This window comes from Larus michahellis, chromosome 2 (genome assembly GCF_964199755.1).
Source record: "Larus michahellis chromosome 2, bLarMic1.1, whole genome shotgun sequence".
In the NCBI taxonomy this organism is placed as follows: domain Eukaryota; kingdom Metazoa; phylum Chordata; class Aves; order Charadriiformes; family Laridae; genus Larus; species Larus michahellis.
Window position 1 is genome coordinate 73,703,647 of NC_133897.1, and position 24,086 is coordinate 73,727,732.

The 24,086-nt window shown below is 43.2% G+C and overlaps 1 protein-coding gene across 13 annotated transcripts in view; it reads right to left on the reverse strand.

The window, feature by feature from the left end:
• PHACTR1 (phosphatase and actin regulator 1) overlaps positions 1 to 24,086 on the reverse strand; it is a 320,178-nt gene that overhangs the window by 32,435 nt on the left and 263,657 nt on the right. For all 13 annotated transcript variants that reach the window (XM_074575919.1, XM_074575913.1, XM_074575918.1 and 10 more), the window contains 3 exons: positions 23,498 to 23,828; positions 15,747 to 15,955; positions 14,072 to 14,228 (listed from right to left, as the gene is read on the reverse strand). In XM_074575919.1, the coding sequence (XP_074432020.1) occupies positions 14,072 to 14,228; positions 15,747 to 15,955; positions 23,498 to 23,828 (697 nt within the window). The remainder of the gene's footprint in view (positions 1 to 14,071; positions 14,229 to 15,746; positions 15,956 to 23,497; positions 23,829 to 24,086) is intronic.

Below are 24,086 nucleotides of genomic sequence, written 5' to 3' on the forward strand. Positions count from 1 at the left end.
TTAAGCCCACTCTCGTGACTGGAGATTACCTAGTGCTAATAACAACTTTGCTCCTGCCTGACAGCAGTGGTGCTCTGCTGAGCCCAGCTAATGGACACCAGCTGCTAAGGAGGAGGGAGGGGGAAAAAAAGTCTCACAACTACTACGCTCTGTCAGCTTTTCAAACTCCTGTGAACAGTGTTTTTGGCAAAATGTGCATCAAACACACGCTTCCATCCTATTAGAGCCATTAGAACATTGCTGTACTCCTGCACTATTGGAGATCGTTGCTGTTGTAGAGATAGCAGGCAGCACCACTGCAGGCTGTCTGGGACGTTTCTGAGAGGAGCAAGGTCCCAATTCCCCAGATTGAGAAAGAACAATAAATCGCTGTTTGCTGTCTCTGGATCCATGCAGAGACAGGTAGTTTTGAAGGCAGATCTTAAGGTTCTGCTTTGGATAGCTAGAAAAGGAGAAAAGAGCAAGGATGCAAAGGGTGCAAGAAATTTGAAAAACTCTTGGAGATGAAACTGGGACTCAGGGTTTTTTGCTATGGCAGAGGGGGACTGAAGGGATGGGGAGGTGCAGGGCTGAGAGAAATGCTTGTTGAGGAAGAGGGGCATCTGGAGTTGATTTCCATGTGAATACAGCCTGCCTGTGATACGTTCTTGTTTAGAAACTGAGTCCTGGTAATTTTTTCCATGGAGCGGAGCACGAGGAGTTTGGTCTCAAGGTCTAACCCCATACTCTTCTGGAACTGAAGTGAGCTAGAGACTTTTATGGTCTACATGTCACAGACAGGCATTTGACAGAGCTTGTGACCTGGCTAAACTGTTTGTGCCAGCACAGCCATTGTGCAATAACCCAAAGCAGGAGAAATTCATCTAGCATTGCATCAGGAGAGCTTTATGAGACACATTCACAGTGAACTTAGACTGGGGGAGAGAAGGGAGTCAGGATTTGGGAAAGTTTGAGACAGAACTTGGCTACTCTGCCGTGCCAAAGGCACACAAAAAATCAGCAACAATGTCATGCATTTCAAAAGGCAAAGATGTTTCTAATACACAAAGACTTTGTCAGCTCTTTTGATGTCTTGAGCTATCACAGATGGGTGGAGGTTGGGAGGGACCTCTGGAGGTCATCTGGTCCGACTTCCCTGCTCTAGCAGGGCCACCTACAGCCAGGACTGTCTCCAAATGGCTTTTGACTATCTCCAAGGCGGGAGACTCCACAACCTCCCTAGGCAACCTGTGCTCGGTCACCCACAGTGAAAAAAATGTTTCCTGCTGTTCAGACAGCACCTCCTGTGTTTCAGGTGTCCGTTACCTCTGATCCTGTCACTGGGCACCACTAAGAAAAGCCTGGCTCCATTCCCTTTGCACCCTCCCTTCAGGTATTTATACACGCTGGTAAGATCCCCCCTCAGCCTTTTCTTCTCTAGGTTGTACAGTCCCAGCTCTCTCAGCCTCTCCTCACAGGAGAGATGACCCAGTCCCTTAATCATCTTTGTGGCCCTTTGTTGGACTCTCTCCTATCTGCCCATTTCTCTCTTGTATGGAAGAGCACACACAGCACTCCAGATGTGGCCTCACCAGTGCTGAGCAGAGGGGAAGGATCGCCTCCCTTGACCTGTGGGCAATACTTTTTCTAATGCACCCAGGATGCCATTAGCCCTTTCTTTCCCACCAGGGCATGCTGCTGGCTCTTGTCCAACTTGGTGTCCATCAGGACCCCCAGATCCTTTTCTGTCAAGCTGCTCTCCAGCTGATTGGCCCCCAGCATATACTGGTACATGGGGTTGCTCCTCTCCAGGTGTGGGACTTGGCATTTACCTTTGTTGAACTTCATGAGATTCCTGTCAGCCCATTTCTCCAGTTTGTCAAGGTCCCTCTGGATGGCAGCATGACCCTCTGGTGCAACAGCCACTCCTTCCAGTTTTGAGTCATCAGCAAGTTTGCTGAGGGTACACTCTGCCCATCATCCAGATCATCAATGAATGATGTCAAAGAGGATTGGACCCAGTATTGACCTCCTGGGGTATACTGCTAATTACTGGCCTCCAACTAGACTTTGTGCCACTGATCACCAGCCTCTGGGCCTGGCTATTCAGATAGTTTTCAATCCATCTGTCCATCCAACCCATACTTCACTGTGAGGATCTTACGGGAGACAATGTTGAAAACCTTACTGAAGCCTTACTGAAGTCTACATAGACACTATCTACTGCTCCCTCTGTCTACCAGGCCAGTCATTTCATTGTAAAAGTTCATCGTGTTGATCAAGCGTGACTTCCCCTTGTGAATCCATGTTGACTGCTCCTGATGACTTTCTTGTCCTTGACGTGTCTGGTTTCCAGGATTAGCTGCTCCATCACCTTCCTGGTGATCAAGGTGAGGTCGACTGGCCTATAATGCCCTGAGTCCTCCTTCTTGAATACAGGAGTGACATTTGCTTTCCTCCAGTCTTTGGCCACTTCTCCCTGTTGCCATGATTGATCAAAGACACATTAAAGAAAATAAAGATGGCACTAAATCTTTAGTACTGCTGGGTCAAATTCATCCTTTCAGATATACTTTTATGTCGAATAGTGAGGCAGCGTTGTTCTCTCTTGAAGATTTTAACACGTGCCCTAATTGTTAAAACATGACATGTCTAGTGACAAGTGCACAGAACTGAGAGAAAGGCAAGGTACAGTGATGGGCAGGTGGGAGAATCAAATCTGAGGCAGTCAAATGCACAACAATCAAGGAGGATGCTGAGACAAGTGAGCTGTGATGCCTAGTATTCCCCCACTGATGCCTTGCACTGTCTTTATATCTGCTCCAAAATCCTTCAGATTGAGGCCAAGTGCTGTACAGTATCTTCAGCTGGGAGAAACAAGAGAGAATACAAACTTTGAAGAGAAGAATTAGTCAAGACAAAGGGAAATAAAAGTACCTCCCAAAAATGTCACACATGATGGGTTTCAGAGGCAAAATCCTATCTTTTCACTACTGCAGAGCCTTTTTTCATCTATCATGTTACATTAGAAAATATGATGGAGCCCTTAACTCACCGAAATTAAACAGTGCAGTGCAAAGTGTTGGCAGCTCTTCTAACTGCAGTAGAGTATTAGACTTTCTTTGCTAGTCTGAGGGGGAAGATGAAATGGATGGCGGAGTCTCACATAGCTCTATGATCCCAGCAATTGCCCAAGTCTGTCTATCTCAGCATATATGTCTGCCCAAACAAGGGAAAGGTCAATGGTCCTGGTTCAACCCGAGGGTGAAGGACACCAGGCGTTTACACTCAGTTGTTAACCGGGAAAAGGGAAGGAGTCTCTGGGGATGTTCTGGCTCTGGGACATCAGCCACTTCTTCTCCTAAAAGGAGCAGAAGGAGGTTTTGGGATCAGCTGCAGAATGCTCTTCAAGAGAGCATTCATTCAAGAAAGCACCAAACTCCCGTCAGGGAAGTTGCTCCCCACTTTGAGACTGATGGGCAGCTGCAGTGTGTGCGTAAACCTGACTCCAAACAAACCGATTCCTGTCAGAAGGGCTCCATGCCCTCTTTTTTTTTTACAGCTGAAACCTGGATATTGGGGCAGGGAAGTCCTTGCATTGGGGCAGAGAGTGCTCTAGGAAAGCCAGGGACCACAGTTTGGGTGCTCCAACCTCCCAGCACAGCCAAACAGGCCAAAGGAATTCTTTGTTCATGCTGCTCGCAGGCTTAGCTGGCGGTGGGCCAGCTGATGGGGCCGTGAAAAGACCTTCAGGGCAGATGTCCAGGGACCTTTCCCTGTAGCTTCTGTGAGGGCCTCCTGAGGATAGCATTTACTTGCAGTTTACATCTCCCCGCGCACTCCCCCACAGGGCCTGGGTGCAAGCGATCTGCCAGCCCACCAGATGACTGAGGTCCCCCAAATGCTGCCATCCGCCCTCCCGCCAGGTGACTGAGGTCCCTGTGCATGTGCAGGAGAAGGAGGCCTGGTCCAGGCAGCATTCTTGTTCCCCACAGAGGGAGAGGGACGGTGCCTTTGCAGGCCCCGCTGTTTGAGATCAGGGTCTCCCGCTTGCAAGGCTAGCTTTTAAATCAAAGCCAGTTGATTGCAGCGAGGCAGGAAGACTGTTTCTGTCTTGATTACTGCAACAAAGGAAATCATGAAGACTTTTCCACCACACTGAAAACCTCAGATATTCTTCAGGATAAACAGTCCAGCCTGACATTATAAATGCTTGCTTGTTTAGAAAATACAGTATATTGAATGCTTATTTTATTAATTACTTATTAACCATTTGCGTTGCTGCCTCCTGAATTCCGGGATGTCAGCGAAGAACCGGGTTACTGAATTCACCTTGGTGCTAACGTGCTTTCCCAGTAGTTTGCTGGTTTGAAAATTATTTATCACCAGAAAGACAAGCAATGAATATTACAGACTGCATACTTAGAGACATGCTGATGTGGTCTATTGCGCATGAGAACACTTCCTCTTCACTAATGTTATTAACATAAATGGTAATTTTACATGGTCAGGTCTGAGACTAAGGATTTAGCTTAATCCCCACATATGGTCTATGCAGTGCTTCTGAATCCCAGTGCACTGAAATAGGAGCATAATTCTCATCCACGCTTGCCTCTAAAAGACCAGTTGTAACTTTTCTGCATGTATGCAAAAAAAGTCCCTGTTCATCTCTAAGTGATCCTCATGTTAACCCTAAGTCTTAGGGAAAACATGCAAAATTCCGACCTTACACAACTGTATCAGGTGCAATAGTAAGTATATTTGCTTTCTTGGTACATTTGTCCAAAAGACATTTAATCCTATATAAAACAAACATATAAAACATCAAATCCTATTTACTACAGGGCCAACTCCTCAAAAAGTCCCCTCTATTTACTCACAATAACCTGGTATGAAACTCCTGCGTTTCCAGACATAGACAGATGCCCATGCACACAAGTTAGACTTACTTCTCTCTCAGTCCTTCTTGCGCTTACAGTAATAGTCACATATATATTTAAAAGCTGATTGGAGTCAGGATAAAAAATTTGTTTTACATGTTTGACTTCTTTGCAAGGATTACGTATGTTAGTCTCCTGCACATGTGTTGCCAAATAGGTCATAACATACCGAAGGGGGGGAAAATGCTAACTGTAACTTCTGAAAGAGGTTAAATATTTCGCTCCAAAAGCAGTTTCTCCATTTTACAGTCATCAGTCTATAAAGCGAAATTTATTCCTGCCAGTCTGCTTCTTTTATCTACTTGTACTGCCATCTGATTTGTTTCCTTTACGGAAATTACAAGGTCATCAAAGCTGAGCAACTGTTGTGCTTGTGATTAACTCCCCACAATCAGCAGACAGAAAACATGAAGATTTATGGTTAGATTTTTTCAAGGTGGAAATTTATGAGCTAGTTCTTAATGGACCTGCCCTAAATTTGTCAGCATTTACCAGCAAAAGAAAAAAACCAATCAAACCACCCTGTTTTCTTCTTTTAAAGCCAGAATATAACATTTTGCAACAGTTACTTCCTTGTATTTGTTTCACCTGTTTTTATTAATATTTGTCTTTCTTTTACTCAAAAGAGTTCTGCATGGAATCCACGTGGTCTCTTGTTTACTGGAGAAATAAAAGACTAGTTCTATTACCAACATACGTTATTTCATTACTGCTGCAAGCTTGCATTATATCACCATGAATTATTTTGCCCAGCAGAGAAAAGTGGCTTCCTCTGAGGTAAAAGCTGACAGTGGTTTGACAACTAAAAGCAACACCGCAATCAATTTGGGGCAGAAAATGAAGGATACCACACCCCACTGACACCGCAAAGGAAACTAAGGTAGACTAAATATATTTGTCTTGGTGGTGTTGACAGCCTGAGTTAGATCTCAAATACAGGCTGTGTCAGGGAGCTGAAGAGGATGGGACGTGTGAAGGGGAAATTGTAACCCCATAACACATTCTGCCTCGGCTTCTGCAGAGGAAGGATGGGAGAAGCAGATGTTGCAACGACAGCGCAGTGCGACTTGCGCAGCTTCCCTGAGAGCAGCCAATGGGAGCAGTGACAGACCCCAGGAATAACAAATACTTGCCCAGACTGGCGACATCTCTGATTGAAATGAACTTTTGACATGGAGAAAACACTTTCCATTTCATCAACGGCCACACGGATGCCTCTGGGGAGACCTTGCCTTCAAATGCTGCTTCCTGCTGCCTGCTGCCTACCCATTAAGAGCATTCTTCTCTCCACCACAATGTTCCTCCTCCCTTATAGTAACATAAATAAATTGTCTCTGCATATTTGGAGCCCTGCCTTCTAACATGGAGAGACACATCTGCCCAAGGACAGACTATATCACCTCTGAGAGGCTTTGCTTTCATACACAGCAAAACATCTGCTGGCCCTGGTTGAGCAAAACTGGCGGTGGCAGGGTTCATCCGATCCTGAGGTGGAGCTGCGACAGAGGAGAGGTCACACTGCCAGGGCACTACCAGATCGTAGGTTAAGGACACTGTTCATCCCACAAACGAGGGAGCACGCAGAGGTGATGTGTTTTGCGGTGACATTACCCACTGTCACCTCCCCTTTCCCTTGATTGCTCCATTGACCTTTTGCCGTAGCAAATTACTCAGATGAAGCAAATTCATGCTGTTAGCTTTTGAAACTCATATCAAACCAATAGTAATAGCATCATTCGCGATGTTAGACTTGTCTTTTTCTATGATGAGTCATGATGTTAGCTATGAAAATTCCTAATACAAAGAGACAATTCCAAACCGTGCTCAGAAATGAGGATCCTTGTCCCACTGAAACAGAGAGTTAGACGTCTACAGAGATCCTGATATCTGGGTGTTTTTTTGAAAACACACAAACTTTGCTGTCAATGAGAGTTTGTCAACTAGGGGAATTTTCCAAAGTTCATAGGTACATATGTACATTTAGAGACCCCAACGCATCTTAAAAAAATATATGTGTGTGTGTGTGTGTGTAGGTATATGTATATGTATATGTGTTCATGTGTTTATTTCAGTGGCTTGCCTGCGGTCAGAAAGCCTATGGAAGATGCAAGCTTCCTACAGTGTTTTAACTACAAAGCTACCTTTCCTTTCAGCGCAACAGAGCTCCCCAGGGCATCAGTCACAGAAAAAAGGGCTGACAAGGGCCTTGAGTGCCCATCTCACCCACGGTCCTGCACAGAACCGAGCTCAGTTCTGCTCAGAGTATCTATTCCTGGCAGTTGAGCCCAGGTGTGTAATGATAACTTGGTTTGAGCTTGTCGCCCATAGATAATCAGCTGCGTTTGTTGTCTTCCTCCGGATGCTAATGACAATTTAGATAGCTCCCTTGGGGTTTCTCACAAAAGTACAGTTTCCTCATGAAGCTAAACTAAAAGGGAAAAAAATGTCATTTTCCCTAGGTACCATCGTGGCTAAAACCCAGTCTCAGCCCTTTACGACTTTTTTCGGTCACCCCCATTCGTGCATCTAGTGCTGTCGCATCGTACCCTCTAATCCAGGATTTAGATGAGCTTGTTTACCACAATCCCATTTTCCGTGTGATTTATCCCCAGCACCCGACATGCGAAGAGGCAAGCTCCACACACACACGCGCGCGTGCTGCCGTTGGGGATGAGCTCTTGCTTTAGGCACTTGCTTTTCTCTCATTAGTGGAAGCTAACAATAAGTGTGAGAATTGCAGACGTCAGAGGTAATTAGTAAGAAATTATTTCACATTCCCCAACAAAATGAGGCCTGTGAATAAAGCCTAATCCTGCTGTCTGCCCACTCTTTTTATCCCTAAATGACTCGGAGATGGGGAGGGCACAAAGTGCTCTCCACAGGGCTGGATGGGGGATGGCAATGAGGAGATTCAGCTGAGCCCAACGGGGCTGTCTTGCTGCCATCCTCCAGCTGAATAAACCCTCCTCTCTACAGGACAGCAATGCTGTTTAAATAATTAACCGCTTCAAAAAGCTGAATCTCCTCACGGCCTTATTTTTTAGTTAATAAAAACGACCACTTTGGACTACTCATCATCATTCCTCATCCCCTGAAGGAACTGCTGTGCATTTCAGTGACTCTGCAAGCCTTGCAGACCGGCCTGTCCTCAGCACTGCTAATACAGAATCACAGAATGGTTTGGGTTGGAAGGGACCTTAAAGATCATGTAGTTCCAACCCCCCTGCCCTGGGCAGGGACATCTCCCACTAGACCAGGCTGCTCAAAGCCCCATCCAGCCTGGCCATGAACACCTCCAGGGATGGGGCATCCACAGCTTCTCTGGGCAACCTGTTCCAGTGCCTCACCGCCCTCACAGTAAAGAATTTCTTCCTAACATCTAATCTAAATCTACCCTCTTGCAGTTTAAAACCGTTACCCCTTGTCCTATCACTACACTCCCTGATAAAGAAATGCTATCCTTTTCCCAAACTGTCCAATTTTTCTGCTCTGCTTTCCGGTTCATGTCCCTCCTGTTTACAAACATACTCCCTTGCTCTTTCTTCTGAGTACTCTCCCTCATGCAGAGGGACACATGGACAACTAGCACCTCATGTGAACAAGTCCAGAAAGCCTCACAGCAGCCACATGACATTTTAAAAATAAGTGGCAATTTTTTATACCTGTGGGAATTCACCAAGTTCATTTCATCACAGGATTTCTGTTTCTAGGCAGTATTTTTCAGTGCAGCTGAGGAAGATGTGGTATCGATTGGGGAATGCGTAGAGTAGATTACCTTTCTGATCGAGGTAGTAGGTGACCATCACCTGTCAAACCTGGCACTCCATAACAAAGATTTATGTCTTTTCATGCTACATTTCTCACTCACAGACATCTCGGTACTATTTCCAAAGCATCAATGGGACTATAAACACATCTAGCAGGAGTGCATGTCCATATCTCACGCATACATATTTACAGCTGTATGCACACAGACAGTGTCTCTGATCTGTTTTCATACTTCCTATCCTTTGCCTCATGACACTTGCAATATATTATTTATATTGCTTCAGATCAAGATTTTCCACTTGCTGGTGTAAGGACAGCACCCCGTAAGGTACTGTAGCGAATAAGTCTAGGGCTATACGATAAACAATGTCGAGCACTACTGTATATCTGACAGAGGAGCTTGCCATTGATTCACTGCATTAAAGCCAGCTGAACATATACAGCCACATGCTTACAGGATTCAGTCGAGCAATCACTCAAAATCACTCAAAGCCCATCACTCAAAATCACATGAGAGGCAACAGGTAGTGTGTGGACACTGCAAGAAATTTCTTTCTTCTTTATTTGTTTCTAATGTAATTATTTTCTATTTAATTATTTAGTTAATGTGCAGAGGGCTGCTCCCCCACCTCATCTCTCTTTGCTTTTGCACTGGGCGTGCTTTCACATGGTCTTGGGTTAAATGTGACCCCTACCACTGACAGCTTTTGGCAGTGGCACAGCACAGGCTACAAAATCTTATTGGGTTGCTTGTGGCACCTGCCAGTGACCAGTAGCAGCCCCCTGACATGCACTGCTTGCCTGTGGACAGCCGCTATCTCTCTCCCCTGCCTTGTGACCTGCAGCCAGCCTGCCCTCTGCCCCGAGGTGGGTAGGAGCATGCTGCTGAGACAGACATGATGCTGACCAGTAACAATACTGTCAATGTTGAGAAGTCCCCTTAACATTGATTATTACCAATGTGATGCTAATAATCTGAATTACCAGATTTTTTCTATGATTAGATCATCCTATTCCAGCAGGTGGGAAAAGTCAGGATGGAAGCAATTCACGAAAAACAGGTAAGGACACTGCCATGCATTCTTGAAAAGCCATGGATCAAAATCTCAGCTTTGATACTCCTGTATCTAGTTGCTAATGAGCCCCTTCACCAGAGTTGGGGGTTTAAGAGACTCAAAAAAGACTTGAGTGCTTTAGAAAGCCTCTCTCGTGGGATGTGTGGCAGATCAGCCATAGTCTAAAGGCACACCTTGTCTCAAGGTATGGGAGAGACTTTGTGAAAGACACGCAAAGAAACCAGGTCTGTCCACTTCAAGGGAGTGCAAAGTCCTCAGCAAAGTCTGGTGCAGTGCACAGCCATGCAGAAATATATAGATACATTTTCTCTAACGGGCTTTTGTGCTTACTAAATAATATGTTGATTGAGGAAGTCCGTGTGGTCTCTTATGAAAACCATTATGATTCCTTGGTGAAACAGAAGTGCAAGGACCAGCACTGAAGCACCCAGTACCAGGGGACAGTCCTCCAGTCTCTGGGAGATATGTGGCTCTGACGTGCATCGCCCATCAGCGCTGGCCCTCCTCCTTGCCAGGGGCTCCTGACAGGCCATGCCTTTATCACTGCCCCTGGGAGAACATCCAAGCTCAGATCCAGAACCCGTCTGAGTCCTTGCTTCACAGTCAATTCCCAGACATGCCCCACTCCTCTCACCCTGATAGCCACTGAAAGCTAAATCCAGGTCTTCCTGCCCTTGCTCTAGCCTGGGGAACCAGTGCTTCCCAGAAGGTCTGACACAGACAGAGAGACAGGCAGAAGTCAGAAGTCTGTCTTTTCCCTCTGTCTGTTAACTTGGAGAGTCCTGCTTTTCATTCTGTTTTCCCTTTTCTATATTACAGTCACTTATAAGCACTTCTTGAGCAGCTGTGAAGCTGTGCAGGCACCAGAGGGATAAAACAGAGGAGGAGTTTGGGAGAAGCTGAGCAGGCAGGAAAAATGAAGACTATACCCACTTAAAGATTTACTTAGTGCAGAAGGTCTGCTTTTCAGAGCAGAAATTAATGGAGTTGTAAGGGGTTTTAGCAGCCAAGAACATGGCCTCCAGCATCCATTTCCTATCCTCAAGTCCCATGTGGTTATGAGCTGAAATCTGCATATTATTTCACTATTTTTGCTCCTTGCTTCATAGTAGGTATCACGTTTTGGAGTAGTCCATTCCGATTTGGTTATAGGAAGAGGGTGTCTAATCAGTGCTCTAATTGCTGTGTATAGACTGCCCAGAAACAGTCTATGGCGCATTGGCCTGTTGGCGCAGCTGAAATTCAGGTGTCGTGGGCTCTCCTGCCTTTGCTAGGGCACATTTTGCTATCTTGGGCAAAAAGCTCCACTTTTGCTTGGATCTACATTTGCTGAGTCTTGATACAGGATACATACCAGCGGAGCACTACATTCATGTGAAGTGTTTATGATAGGCACAAAGGTGTTAATTTGTCTTATGGCCGAGTTAATATTCAGGTGTGTAGCTGGCCAGATCCTGCTGTAAGAGAAGGTCTCTGCAGCCTCACCCCCACAACTGGTCTGGTGTAAGCCAGGCCACAATTCTCCCAGCACGGAAAACAGACGACATGGTGAAGTCTGCTCTGGAGTCTCTCTACCAGTTGGTGGAAGCAATAATAAAGTCATAACAATTTTCTGGTGCCAACTAGAGGTTCAGAGGTTCCGAGCTACATTTAAACAGGATCCGAACAAATAGTTCTGAGCCAAATTGATTCCTGGTGCAGCTCTAATAAGGCTGGAGGAACTACACCTGGGATGATTTTGGTCCCACACAATATGTCAATGGTCAGTCTCTCAATATGCCTGGCTATCAGCGACTGTAAAAATGACGTTCTCTTTATAGTACCAAATTCTGATCTGCCAAATGTGCCAGCCAATGAGCTCTTCCAAACTAAATACTGTGAGGATTATGCATAAATACTGAAGTATCCTAATCAGCCTCTTGGTGAAAAGTAATTGATCCATTACAGACAATAACTATTTGCTGAAGTTTTTATTCTGCATTTTTTACTTCTGTAAGTAGCCTATGTCAATTCATTGGCTAGCTATTTTAAACCGTAGGGGACTATTGGTGGAACAGTACAAATCCCTCTGAAATCCAAAATTGCCAGCTGCAATTATAGTCCGCATCTAGCATCTTCTCTAAGGACTATAAATGCTTCACTACTTTAATTTTGCTTGGCATCTGCATCACTGAGTGACGATTACTGAGCAATGGCAAAAGGCGGATTCAGTAATGAAGTATGGACAGTAAAGAAATATCATCCAAATTGAAATATTCTATTTCGATCTAATATTCATCAGTCTGTGCACACTAATACATCACATTTCGATACACAGCACAGGCACCTTCCTTTTTGCTGCTGAAACATCTATGGTTTTTTGCATATTAGAGATGAGGAAAGTGGGTTTCTCCTCATATTTCTTGATTGTTTTTAACTACTCAAAAGGATGAGATACTAAGTTGTAAATACTAGTAATTCAAAGGTCTGACTGGAAACTACATTATTCCAGATAAGGCTGGTGAAATTCTACCAATTATTTCAGTGATGTTCCACTGGTATAAAACGGGAATGAAACAGAACTGGCTCAGCTATTTTTTGAGCTCGTATATACACAGTTTTAATTATGTGAACTGCTTGTGATTGCCCCTAAGTCCTAGCTATATTAGAAGACAAGATCAAGCACTATACCTCAGACTGAATGAGCAGATATGCAACTGGGAAAACAAACGACGACATTGTGAGAATATGGGGCTTACACTGGGAGGGTTCCGGGTAGTGCCAAAACTAGTTTCCCTTGTTAAAAAGAGATACGCTGAAGAAAAATTCTTTAATGGGGAAACAGTAGGTTTTGGAGAGGTGAGATATAAAACATTTATAATAAAAATCACCTGGGGCAGAGTGAGCTGTGCAGAGTCAATGTTTGCAAATGACACTGCTTACCTTCATCAGACAGAGCTGTAAAACTTCTGAGAGACCTAAGTAATCTAGGCAATAGGGCAACACAACGGAAAAGCTGTTCAATGTCATTGCAAGGTCAAGCACTGCACAGTAAGATACGCTAAGAGACAAAAATTTCACCCCTTCACATGCTTCAAAAGGGTTCAAAACTAATCATATAAGCACTGGGACCTTGCTATCATGTGCTGCTCTTTGGGACCCAGAGCTCTATGTGCAGCTGCGGTTTAACAAGGTGTTAGGCTAAATAAAGACTAGACTGAAAAATCACAGTACCAGCAACAGTGCAGCACCATCTTGCATACTTTGGGCTTCACTCCCGAGGCCCTTCAACAAGAATACTGAAGAATTAGACAGGTCTTGGAGTAGGCTAAGCATGATCTAGCACAAAGACTTTCAAAGACAGACTGGAAAGATGTGGTTAGTTTATTCCAAAGAGGGAATAAACGAGGCCATGAAAAAAAGTAGCTAAAATGCTGAATGAGGTATTTACCAGGACCTCCTATTCTTCCTGTCTCCACAACATGGTAACAGTGTTCCCCTCTTATCCCCCCACCAAAAAAAAAAAGAAAACAAAAAAGAAAACCCACAACAAAATTCCCAACAACTGGCTGGTCTTCTCCTTGTGGCTTTCTCGGAGTCACACTGGAGGGCAACTAACAGCATTCATCAGCTTTGCATACCACCAAGTTGATAACACAACAGCATTAAATCGATTACAGAAATCACAGCTGGAGCATAGGAGGTTCTTAGACATATCTACTTGACCTCAGTTTACTAATTCTTGACAGAAATATTCCACATTTACTGGTCACCCCTCTATACCCCATGCAATACAGAAAACCAGAACAGCTGGTGAGTGACAGTGTTATGAAGAACAAAGAGTCTAGACAGGGTAAATCTGTCCAACCTGACCCAAAAAAAGTGGGTACTGAAGGATGTAAGTATTTTGGATCAGGAAAAGACTCAGCTACTCATAGGAGATGCAGTCAGAAGAGAAATTTATACCTCTGCCCTTTGGCCAAACTAATAGCCTATCAAGTGGCACCTGCAGCTACTGTCCAAACTGTTATCAAAGCTGAATGTTTCCCAATGGTGTACCAAAACCAACCAAATCCACGTAGTTCCTGCTGACACTTAACACAATCAAAGAACTCATAGGATATGCCAAGAAAATGAAATGGGGCGTTGTGTGGGAAGTTATATTTGAGCAGAAATAGTGTCTACAGTCTTTTTTCGCCATCCCTCCTTACCTTTTCCTCTTGAACATTGAGAACAAACAGATCTCAAATGTTTACAGACTAAGGATAAAAACTGCATTCCACAACATATTTCCAAAAGTAAAAGTCATAAAAACGTGTTGTCTCCTACCTTGTTAACTTTGTCCCAATCTGCTGTCTGAGTTCGAGCCTCTCTTCATCAGTCTGCATGGGGAGGATGTTCTTTTCCTCCAGCTCTCGCTTGGAAGGCCTGTTGCTTAGTTTGATTGCTAAAGAGTCCTTCCTGCAGACTTTCATTGCCAGGGAGCCTGTGGGAGAGAGGAGAGGCTCTGCCAAAGGAGGTGTCATCGTTTCATTACAGCATGCAGACGGCAAAGAAGTACTAGCCAAGGGAGGATACTAGGATCTCATTTACACTGGGATGGACTGTGGGAAAAGGGGTGTCGATTAACTTCACGTGCTCAATTAACCTCAATCCGTATCATAAGGAAAAGCTGAATTTGGTAGGTATTCAGGAAAAAGAAATTAAAATATTGCTCCATAGAGGGGAGTGGAGAAGAAGGGCCTATTTCAGAATTGCTAGTAGCATCTGTAGCTTTCTCTAGCACAGTGTTTCTGAACCATGTAATGGAATGAATAATTCAACCTTAGAGTCTGGGCAGGCAGCAGAGCTACATGGGGAAAGAGCGAGGTATCTCTCTTGCGATGTAATATCAAGACTTTCAAGCTAGTACCTGAGGGAAGCAAAAGTCCACCAGAAGCAGCACAGACCTCTGTGTACATTAATTGACACTTGCTTCTCAGGCAGTGACAGTAGCAAAGACACTGTGAAAACCAGTGGCCTTTCATGGCTCAAGTTTGCTTTCCTAGGCTTGTATCCAAAGCGGTTTGAGTGGGGAAGACAGACGCAAGCAGAGACACACAAACCCATGAGAAGTTTTGGGCTTTGGCAGGAGAATGTGAGAGTGCAGTTCTGCTCTGTTTCTTAGTTTAAGAGCAAAGACTGCTTAATTTCACTTGCGAGGTAATGGAGGATTCTGAGGAGATGAAACACGCCTGTTTTAGCAGCTTCTTTGTGTGTGTTTTAAAAAGGATGTTGTTTGTTTGTACTGCTCCCAGTTCTACGAAGAAAAGAAATCCAAGGGCCTGAAACTTCAGCTTGACCTGCAGGATGACAAGAAGTTGTCATACATGAAGTATAGTATCTTGTCTTCAGGGGAGAGTCCTATAATGCCACACTGAGGCAGGAGATGGGTTTCTCAGACAGGACAGGAAGGGACCACAGGTCCCTCTCCAGATTGTAATTGCAATATGGCTATCAATTAACCTCTTCTCTTCTTACTGAGCCCAATTCTCTGATCATGACCCCTTTCAAAGTATGTGCAGACCTACGATTCTGACATGATTTAGTACTTACTATACATATGATTCTCTATCAGTGGCACTTATTTCATCCTTCTGAAGGAACTCTATTGAGCTGATCTTGAACTAAGCCGAAGACGGGGATTCTCTACACCACAGACACTTAGGAAAGTGAATCCAAAAGTCAATTTGGAAGTGAACTAATATAAGCCAAATGCAGTCACTTGAATTCTGTCTTGACAGCTACCCAGATAGGGATTCATGTGGATTAGGGAAATCATTATAAATTCATACTACTTGTTATTCTGGATTAATTTACCAAGCGTGCTCATGTACTCAAGCCCTGAAAGATGCAAAAGCCACAGTCAAGAAAGAAAATTCACAGGTCTTGTGTTTCGCTTGTATTCTGAGAGTTCAGAGGAAAAATTAAATAAATGAAAAGGAAAAAATGGAATGAGTCTTACTTGTAAATAATGAGTTATCCTCATCTTCATCTTCCTCTTCCTCCTCTTCCTGTCTTGTGTAGAGGCAGGAAGAGTCTTCATAGTCAGTTTCATGAGGCACATTTTCTTTATTGTCATCGCATTCGATCACAACAGTTGGCACTTGTCTCATGTCTGGAAGGCCCCCAGGTCCGGTTTTTGTAACACTGTCACCTGTGTGTAAACCAGAGCTGTTGGGAAAGAAAAACAAATAAATAAACTCAAGGAAACAGCTCAATGGAAGATTGAGTTGCTCTTCTCACTGTATTTAAGAAAGTAGTGGTCTTTCAGCCTTTTTTGAGAACAAATGAGGACAGAAAGATCATGACGAGCAAGACATCTAATGGGTTTAAACTGAGTATACATTAGATTTAAGGTACAACACTCGTTAGGGAGAGGTAGGAGAGCATGCAGACAGAAATACCACCAGCCGGGACTGAGAACAAAAGATTTGCAGCAAATGCAGTCTCAAGGCTTAGTGGGAATTGTACCGGCTACTCAGAGCAATAAGCGTGTCTTCAGTCCGGTGTCTGTGTCACCTCCCCACTGCCGTGCAGGCAGTAAGGAGAAAATGCCTCACCTGAATGCAAAAGGTGGAGTAAGAGAGTGGGAGGGAGGAAAGGTACAGATTGTAGAGGAGGATTGCAGAAAGGCAGAGGGAAACCATGACTCACACTCCTTGGGTAAGATGCTGACTGACCTGAGGGGAAGGAAGGGCACAACTGTCTGAAGCACAGGGGACCGAGCATGTGAAACTGGCCTTGGAGAAAAGAGACTTTGGGAGCTGGTGAGAGGGAGGGAGCTAAAACCCGGGAGGTTTGTTTGCTAATGGCACAGTTGTGTATTGTGGGGGCTGAAATGACGATATCCCGTCTCCTGCCCTGGCTGCTCACTCCAACCAGGTGCTGGAGATCAATCTGAATTGGAGCTAACATCATATTTCTTTTGTCACATAAAGTGTGATTGATCATTTTCTGCAGCTTACTAGGTTCAGACCTGTCATCAGTACTGCTACCATCTAGCTCTGTTTATGTGTTGATTTCAAAGCCCTTTACCAAGGAGCATATCAATCATAGAACCATAGAATCATGTAGGTGGAAAAGCCCTTTAAGATCATGGACTCCAAGTGTTAACCTAGCACTGCCAAGTTCACCACTAAACCATATCCTTAAGCACTACATCTACACAGCTTTTAAATACCTCCAGGGATGGTGACTCAACCACTTCCCTGTGGCAGCCTTTTCCAACGCTCGATAACCCTTTCAGAGAAGAAATTTTTCCTAATATCCAATTCAAGTAAGGAAACAGGAACATGAGGAGGTGAAGGTCAAAGTCAAACAAAAGGCGAAAGGAAAAGTCAGGAACAGAAATAAATTTCCCAACCCATTTTTATCTAATAGCTCATGTTGCTTTTCCAATATGGAATGAGAATGAGAGACTGGCAGGCAGAAACAATGGCTGCTCAGGTTTATTTTTGAGTCAGCAGCAACCGCTATCTCTTAAGTCCCTGTATAAAAGGTGGGGAACATTTTCCTGTTGGACACTCTCTCTATGTCAAACTTCCATTTTACTTTCCACAAGAACATAGATAAAAAACCAGATGTGCCGGCCAAGCTGCACTTGAGGCACCCAAATTTGGCTCTGACCTTACCGAATGCTGAGTAGCCTCAATTCTTTTGAATATTTTAGCCTGTTCAGAATACCAGAGGCATTCTGCACCTTGAAAAAATGTTGCATTCTTCTCTTTAAATGATTTTCTACTGAGCCAACTTGAAACATTTCTCTTTCTTCTTCAAAGAAATAATTTTCTTAATTGCAACACTTACTATCGCAGACTAACCAGCAAGGAGATGCATTGCTTTACTGGATGCCTTAAAGAGAGTCACTCCATTTCCTTAGTGATAGTCTATGTTTTGTAACACAAAGTTCAACAGATTCACAAAGAACTGGCTTGTGAATTTTTGTATTAGACTTCAATAAGTTTGACCCAAATTTTTTTTTTTATCCTGGAAGTACTTTTAGAAGTCATCAGCTGAATTCTCCTAATAACACATAAATGCACTATATTTAGCATTTAAATACTTTCAACTAACTTTTAATTTACTGTTATGCTTTAATAATTTTAATTATATTAACTTCATTTTTAAAATCTGTTTTCTCTTTAAACTATTTTTTGTGTAACTTTTTTAAGAGGAAAGGTAGGAAATGAAAAAAACCTGGAATTAAATTTACAAGAGAAACTAAAATGCTGCGAAATTCTGTTAACATTGCTAAAAAAAAAAAAAAAGAAACAGAAAACTTGCAATGGTGAACGCAACCACTGGATCATTCAGTGAATTTTAAAACAATACACACACAGAGAGTAAGTACGAGTTCACTAAGTCCCTTCTGGAAGTACAAATGAAAGAGGCAAAAAGTAGTTCAGCATCCAGGACCATTTGGTGCTTCCCTGTTCTGTGAAGGATGTATGGAGGTTACAGATGCATCCTTATGGGAGTGCCCATAGGGTAGCAGATATCAAAGGGGTTCACCGATTCAGGTTACCCAGCAGGTTTCAGATGGCAACAAGATTTACAAATTACCACGCTAGATCTTTATTTGAACTACTGATCTAGAAATAGACGGCTTCTCATCTCATTGTAATTTTTCTGAATCATCCAGTTTCTTGATAATACTGCTTTCTATTTTAAGCCCCTCATTTTTCCTGGTGTTTTGTGTTCTTCTTGATTAAAATCAGCCTTTTCCACAGCATTTTGACTAAGTCAGCTGTCTAAGCAAAGCACTTGTGAAATGCATGCAGTATTGCAGTATACTTAAGAAAGACGAATCAAGGTCACTGGATGTTTCCATTGCGTATAAATTCCTCTGGGTCATTAGCGAAAACCCCACACCCACATGGTCAGGTGGTCTACACCACAAAATTATTTTAGAATTATTTACCGAAAAGCATGCTATTGTTTCAAACAGTCCATTTTAAATCAGCTTCATGTTTTTCAACAAAATTAGAGAGCAAAGCTACAGCTAAGGAAGCACTTGTTTTAAGACGAAATGCATCTTAACACATAGATCTGAGTAATTCATAGCTGACCTGTATGAGCACCTGCAATTACTGTTCCGTCATCTTTATGTGATCAAAACAGCAAAAAATGATGCCACTATAGCTTTCAGTGTTTCTAGTGAGAAAAGATCTTAATGAAAAATCAGAATTTAAGCATGTGAGTGACTCATGGTACAGACAAAATCTAAGAAGAAAAAAAGTGAAAACCCTCCTGTAAGATCTAGTGGGAAAAAAAAGTACGGTCCTCATCTGTCATCCCGGCCTCTTTGATTTTGGAATAAAGAGTTACATTTTTATCAGCATGTTTTCAGATCCACAGTACACTCTTCTGTACTTATCAGTTAAAACAAAAATCTGAAAAATCTTCAAACCATTGTATATACATTTCTACAATACAGGCATATGTGTGGGAGGCAGAGAGAGAAGGCAGAGCTATACATATTAAGTGTTTCTGTCCTTAGGCAATGCTAAAGTTTAGACAAAAAGCAATTCTCTTGACAAGTTTTACGGAAGATAAATGTTTTCTGACTCAAATACATTTTATAAGATTTACAAGACACTGGCAGGAATGTCTAATGCATTTCATTTCATAAATCTACAGTCTGAAGCTGAATGAGGTGTCCCAGAGGAACTGGTCTCACACACTGTCTTTTTGCACACAGCGATTTTTCACTGCTCTGCCACAGAGGCAATTCTAGCCCCGAGTGAGAGATTGCCACTTAACAGCTCTTTAGTACATAGGTTGAACAAACTGAGGCCTTGATTCAGCTGCTAGTGTACAATAGCCCATAGAGTAATTTAAATTAATTGTCATCTTACCAGACAGACTGAGAAGCATATGGGCAAGGCAGAATAAGGCTATTTCAGATCAAGAAGCTGCCTCCCTAAGTCAAAATGAAAGATACATTCCAGCGGCACAAGACGGTTTCTAAAGCTTCTTTTGCTGCTGTTTGTGATACGTGGCTTTTGGGCACGGTCTTTCTTCTCAAATTCATTTCAGTCAGGAGGATGAAACCTGTGGCTTTCGGTGCCAGGGCTTATCAGATTTTCACCAACTCTTAAACTGCACTCTGAAAAGGTAAAAAATGGTACCCGAATCTAGAGTTTTACTTATGCTTGACACATACCCTTTGGGCTGAAGTAGAAAGTCGTCTGCAGTAGGGCACAAATTAGCAACCGAGGTTGCAGAAAAAAGGTTGCATGGAAGTTACACTCTTCTCTGTTTCAGCTTAATCTATTATAAAGCCGGTAATTTATCAGGGAAAATAGAGGCAAACTGGCAGCACAAATGACACATCGTAATAGTCATACTATGACAAGGGACAGATTGCCCTTCTGAGAATAGGTTATGAATAGATGTTACGAGTACCAGAAAATGTTTGCAATCAAAAGCGTTAAGTGCGCAAATGAACTTAATGTTCTATAATGTCTGTAATAAAACTGAATAAAAAAATCCAGGAATTAACTGCCATTTGAAGTCATAAGAACAACTGGGACTTGAATAGCTATTACATGCTTTTAATGTACCTTAAGACATTAAATTATTAATATGCACTAGATATAGGTGAGGTAGTAACACGCAACCACTCCTGCAGAGGGGAAAAGAGAGGTAGAGAAGCTCAGTAGCTTTTTCAGGGTCAAACACAGCAAAATAACTTCTGGCTTCCAGGCCAGTACAGAGGGACAGCTCATTTTATTTTGGCAAGCTTCTGGCTCATTGGCAAAGCACTGATTTCAAGTATCAGTCTTCATATGCTGTGAGACTACCTGAATTCCAGAGACCTCATCTGCAAAAGCAAGAAAAATCCAGGTTGCTAGAGAAGGGGGTGGTTTAGTCTTTTGTTCTATGTTCCTGTCCACACTCAGGGTCCTGGTGAGACCTAAGAAAAATTTACTGGGCAAAATGTGGAATTGATACGAACTGGTTACGGATTCAGTGCATAGAAACAGAGTTTAACAGACTTGAGGAGCTTCCACTGCACCAGGACCAAAGAAACTAGACACAGGGAAGAAAAGAAAAAATTTAGAGCAGAAAACTTCTCTGCACTTGTCTTCATGATCCTCCCTTATTAAAAACAAAATGCTATTCTAAATAATTCCCCAAATTACCAGACTTGGCAGCATTACTACTGCAGCATCATGGCAATTATTCTATAAAATCGTAGGATTCTTTCAAGATAAAGACTGACATCAGCAAAAATAAATGCTGCCAATGAACTTAGCATTCCCCAGAAGGTGCCTCAGAGACTTGTCAGGCTCTCTCATCTCCTCAAGATTATTAACCCAACAGCAGTGACCCAGTACGTTGCTACCTTGGAAGGAACAGTAAAGCTCAGGATGTCACTTGCATACCCTATGCATGCAACAGAAGTGAGCACACTACCAAATTTTAAATGGAGGAAAGCAGATCCAGGATCTTTGCAGTTTTAACAGGCCCTCAAGACTTCTGGACTGACGTGTCCGATGACAAATACTGCAGTATGATTCCCATTGGGTTTAATCCAGATTTTATACAATTAAGCGAAAAGAAATACTGTCAAAAATACTGGAAAACAGTGGCATTAGGTGCAAATAATCCTCTCCCAAGTTAAATGCATATATTTTAAAAATCTTCAGAAAAAGTCAGCAAGTTTACTAAGATCATAATGCAGCCTGAAAAAACCATTTAAGAATTTAACAGCAAGTGTCAACTCCACGGACCTGTAAATACTCTGCAATACTTTTACCTCTAAATAATATGAAAATAACAATTGCTGTTGCAGAGAAAACAGTCATCACCTATTTCCTCTCTTGTGAATGCAAACGCTATTGATTTGTTTTGACACCGAGAATAACTGAAGTACTCAATACTTTATTTCATGATTGAAATAATAGTTAATCAACGCAAAAAGGCTATGAAAAAATCAACCCTCTGCAATATCATGAACGAGAATTAATCTTCATTTTAAATGTGAAATATCAGTGCCACAACCTTTTCTTATGTTCTTCTGCAAAGGGAGGCAATTGCTTCATATTGGGAAACGAATCCTTGCTTATTCCGTTTTTAACAAGCAGCAGAGCTTCAGCTTCAAATCAATAGTTAAAACCAAACAGCATCACCTTCTTTAAATCAGTTAAACATATTTGTAGACATAAACATGACGGATGCCTAGAAATTGGAGCATTCATTGCTGTGGGGCAACAGATGCCACAATGAAGTCATACTCTGAGAGATATCACTGGGCTTGGGATAACAAAGAGCCTTCTGCCCGCACTGTGAGCCAGGCAGTAAGACCCATGCTGGGGACAGCATGGGCTATGCAGCCCCAAAGGAGCCTTTGGGAGACACCAGCTACCCTCTGTGTTTGACGCACCAAACTCTGCGGTGATGTAGATGCATCTGACCAGCCCTGCCGGTAACTGAGTAGTCACTGGGCGCAAAGGGGAATGCGGATGCTTTTTTCAATCCTACCACTACAGCCCTTTTACTAATGGGAAGAGGAACCTCCCTCACAGCCCTAACAGTTTTTCCCCAGCAGAGATTTCCCCCATGCTGCAGAAACATCAGAGCCCCCTGATAGAACCACAGAGGTCTTGCCATCCGGTACTAAAATAAGCTGGCAGTGTGGGACAGCCTCTGGTCCCCTGACTGTTTTTCATGCAGTAGGGACAGTCTGGATCCCTAATTGAATTATTTTTAACTATGCACTATAACAAAGGTAGTATTATCACAAAGAGGTATTGGGGCAAATCATTAGGCATTTTGTCCGTTAGACTAAATATTTTCACATCCCGTCTAAGAGAAGGATGATCTGATGCTCCTAGAACAAGCTGGACACAAAGCTGCCCTTGGTACTAAATAGAACATGTCGGTTTTTGGACTACCTTCCCTATTCTGGGACTTGCTCAATTTTCCTCTACAAGATGAAATAAATTTTCCAAAGCTTGCTGATCTTGCAGTCTATGAGGACAGCTTGCATTTATACAACATGCTTCGCTTACTCAGACTATTTGAAGCAGCCTTCAGAGATACCCGCAAGTGACAGTAATAGAAAACAGCCCCAAGGTAAGTAAGGCTCTTCTGATCAAATGTACAACCTTCCTCCAGATGCAAATGGCTAAGAAGGTAGCTGCTGTGGAATGGGTTAAATACTTATTTTAAGATCAAGCGTATAACTTAATTTAAATAGTATATTAAACCCCCTCCGAGTGACTTGTAGGAAGTCCTCATGGGTTGTTTTGAGCTAATCGGTAATACTAATCAGATGCCCTGGCTGAGCGTCACATTTAGTTTTTATTGCTCTTTCTTGAATCTTCCACTTCCTCTGCTTTTTTTTTTAGCAATTCTCCACATAACCACAGCTTTGCAGTTACGCATTCTGCAGTATATATTGCAAGCCAGGCATGCCCTATTAACATCTTTTTCGCTGGCTGTGTTATCTAGCTCCTTGAGCAGGACAACAGGGTTCAGGAAATTTGGTCTTTTTCTCCTTTCTGATACAAACTTGTCAAACGAGCCTGGAAAGGCTCCTTCCCCATCTCTGTTTCACCAGCAGTGACTTTCCTGAAGTTGTTAGACCCCCAGAGGGGATGCCTCATTCAAGTACTATCAACATAACTCAAGTGGTGGTATTGATACTGAGGTTATCAGGAAACAGTGCAAATCAATATGTAATTTTAAAACTTGATCCGTTACCTTTCTAGCCTTTGCATGGTCATGGCTAGCGTTTTGTTCAGTTCCTCTATCATCCGGCACCCTGAAGGGTGAATGGGCAACGTGCTGGACCCAGAAGACAGGTGCTGGCTGTGGCTGCCGTACTGGAGCTGGTGCTGGTGAGCTGCTAACTGGGATGGCAGGACAGTGTGATGGTGCTGGGTCAAAGGCTGCTGGGAGCTCTTCTGCGTGGAATAGGACGAGAGAGAGAGGTCTGGCCCCCCTAAAGGCATGCAAATCATGACTTTCTTTGGAGGTAGTGGAGGTGACAGTTTAACTGGCATACAAGGCAGTTTCACAGGAGCGCCAGGATCTAAAACAGAAGAAAGAGAGGCCCTGGTGTTAATTTTCACGTCACTAAGATGGAGATCAGAGTATCTGCCTGGGCGAGCAGGTACAGAGGCTACTAGTCAACACGGCAGTGCGCACCCCTTCCCTGCTGCGATAAACAACTCTGCATCGCATGCACTTAGCACGGTCTTCAGAAAAAATACTGTTGTTTTGTGGCACTTCCGACTCTCACAAAAAACATCCCAGGGCTGTGCATGCCCCTAAATAAGCGTGTTAAGCA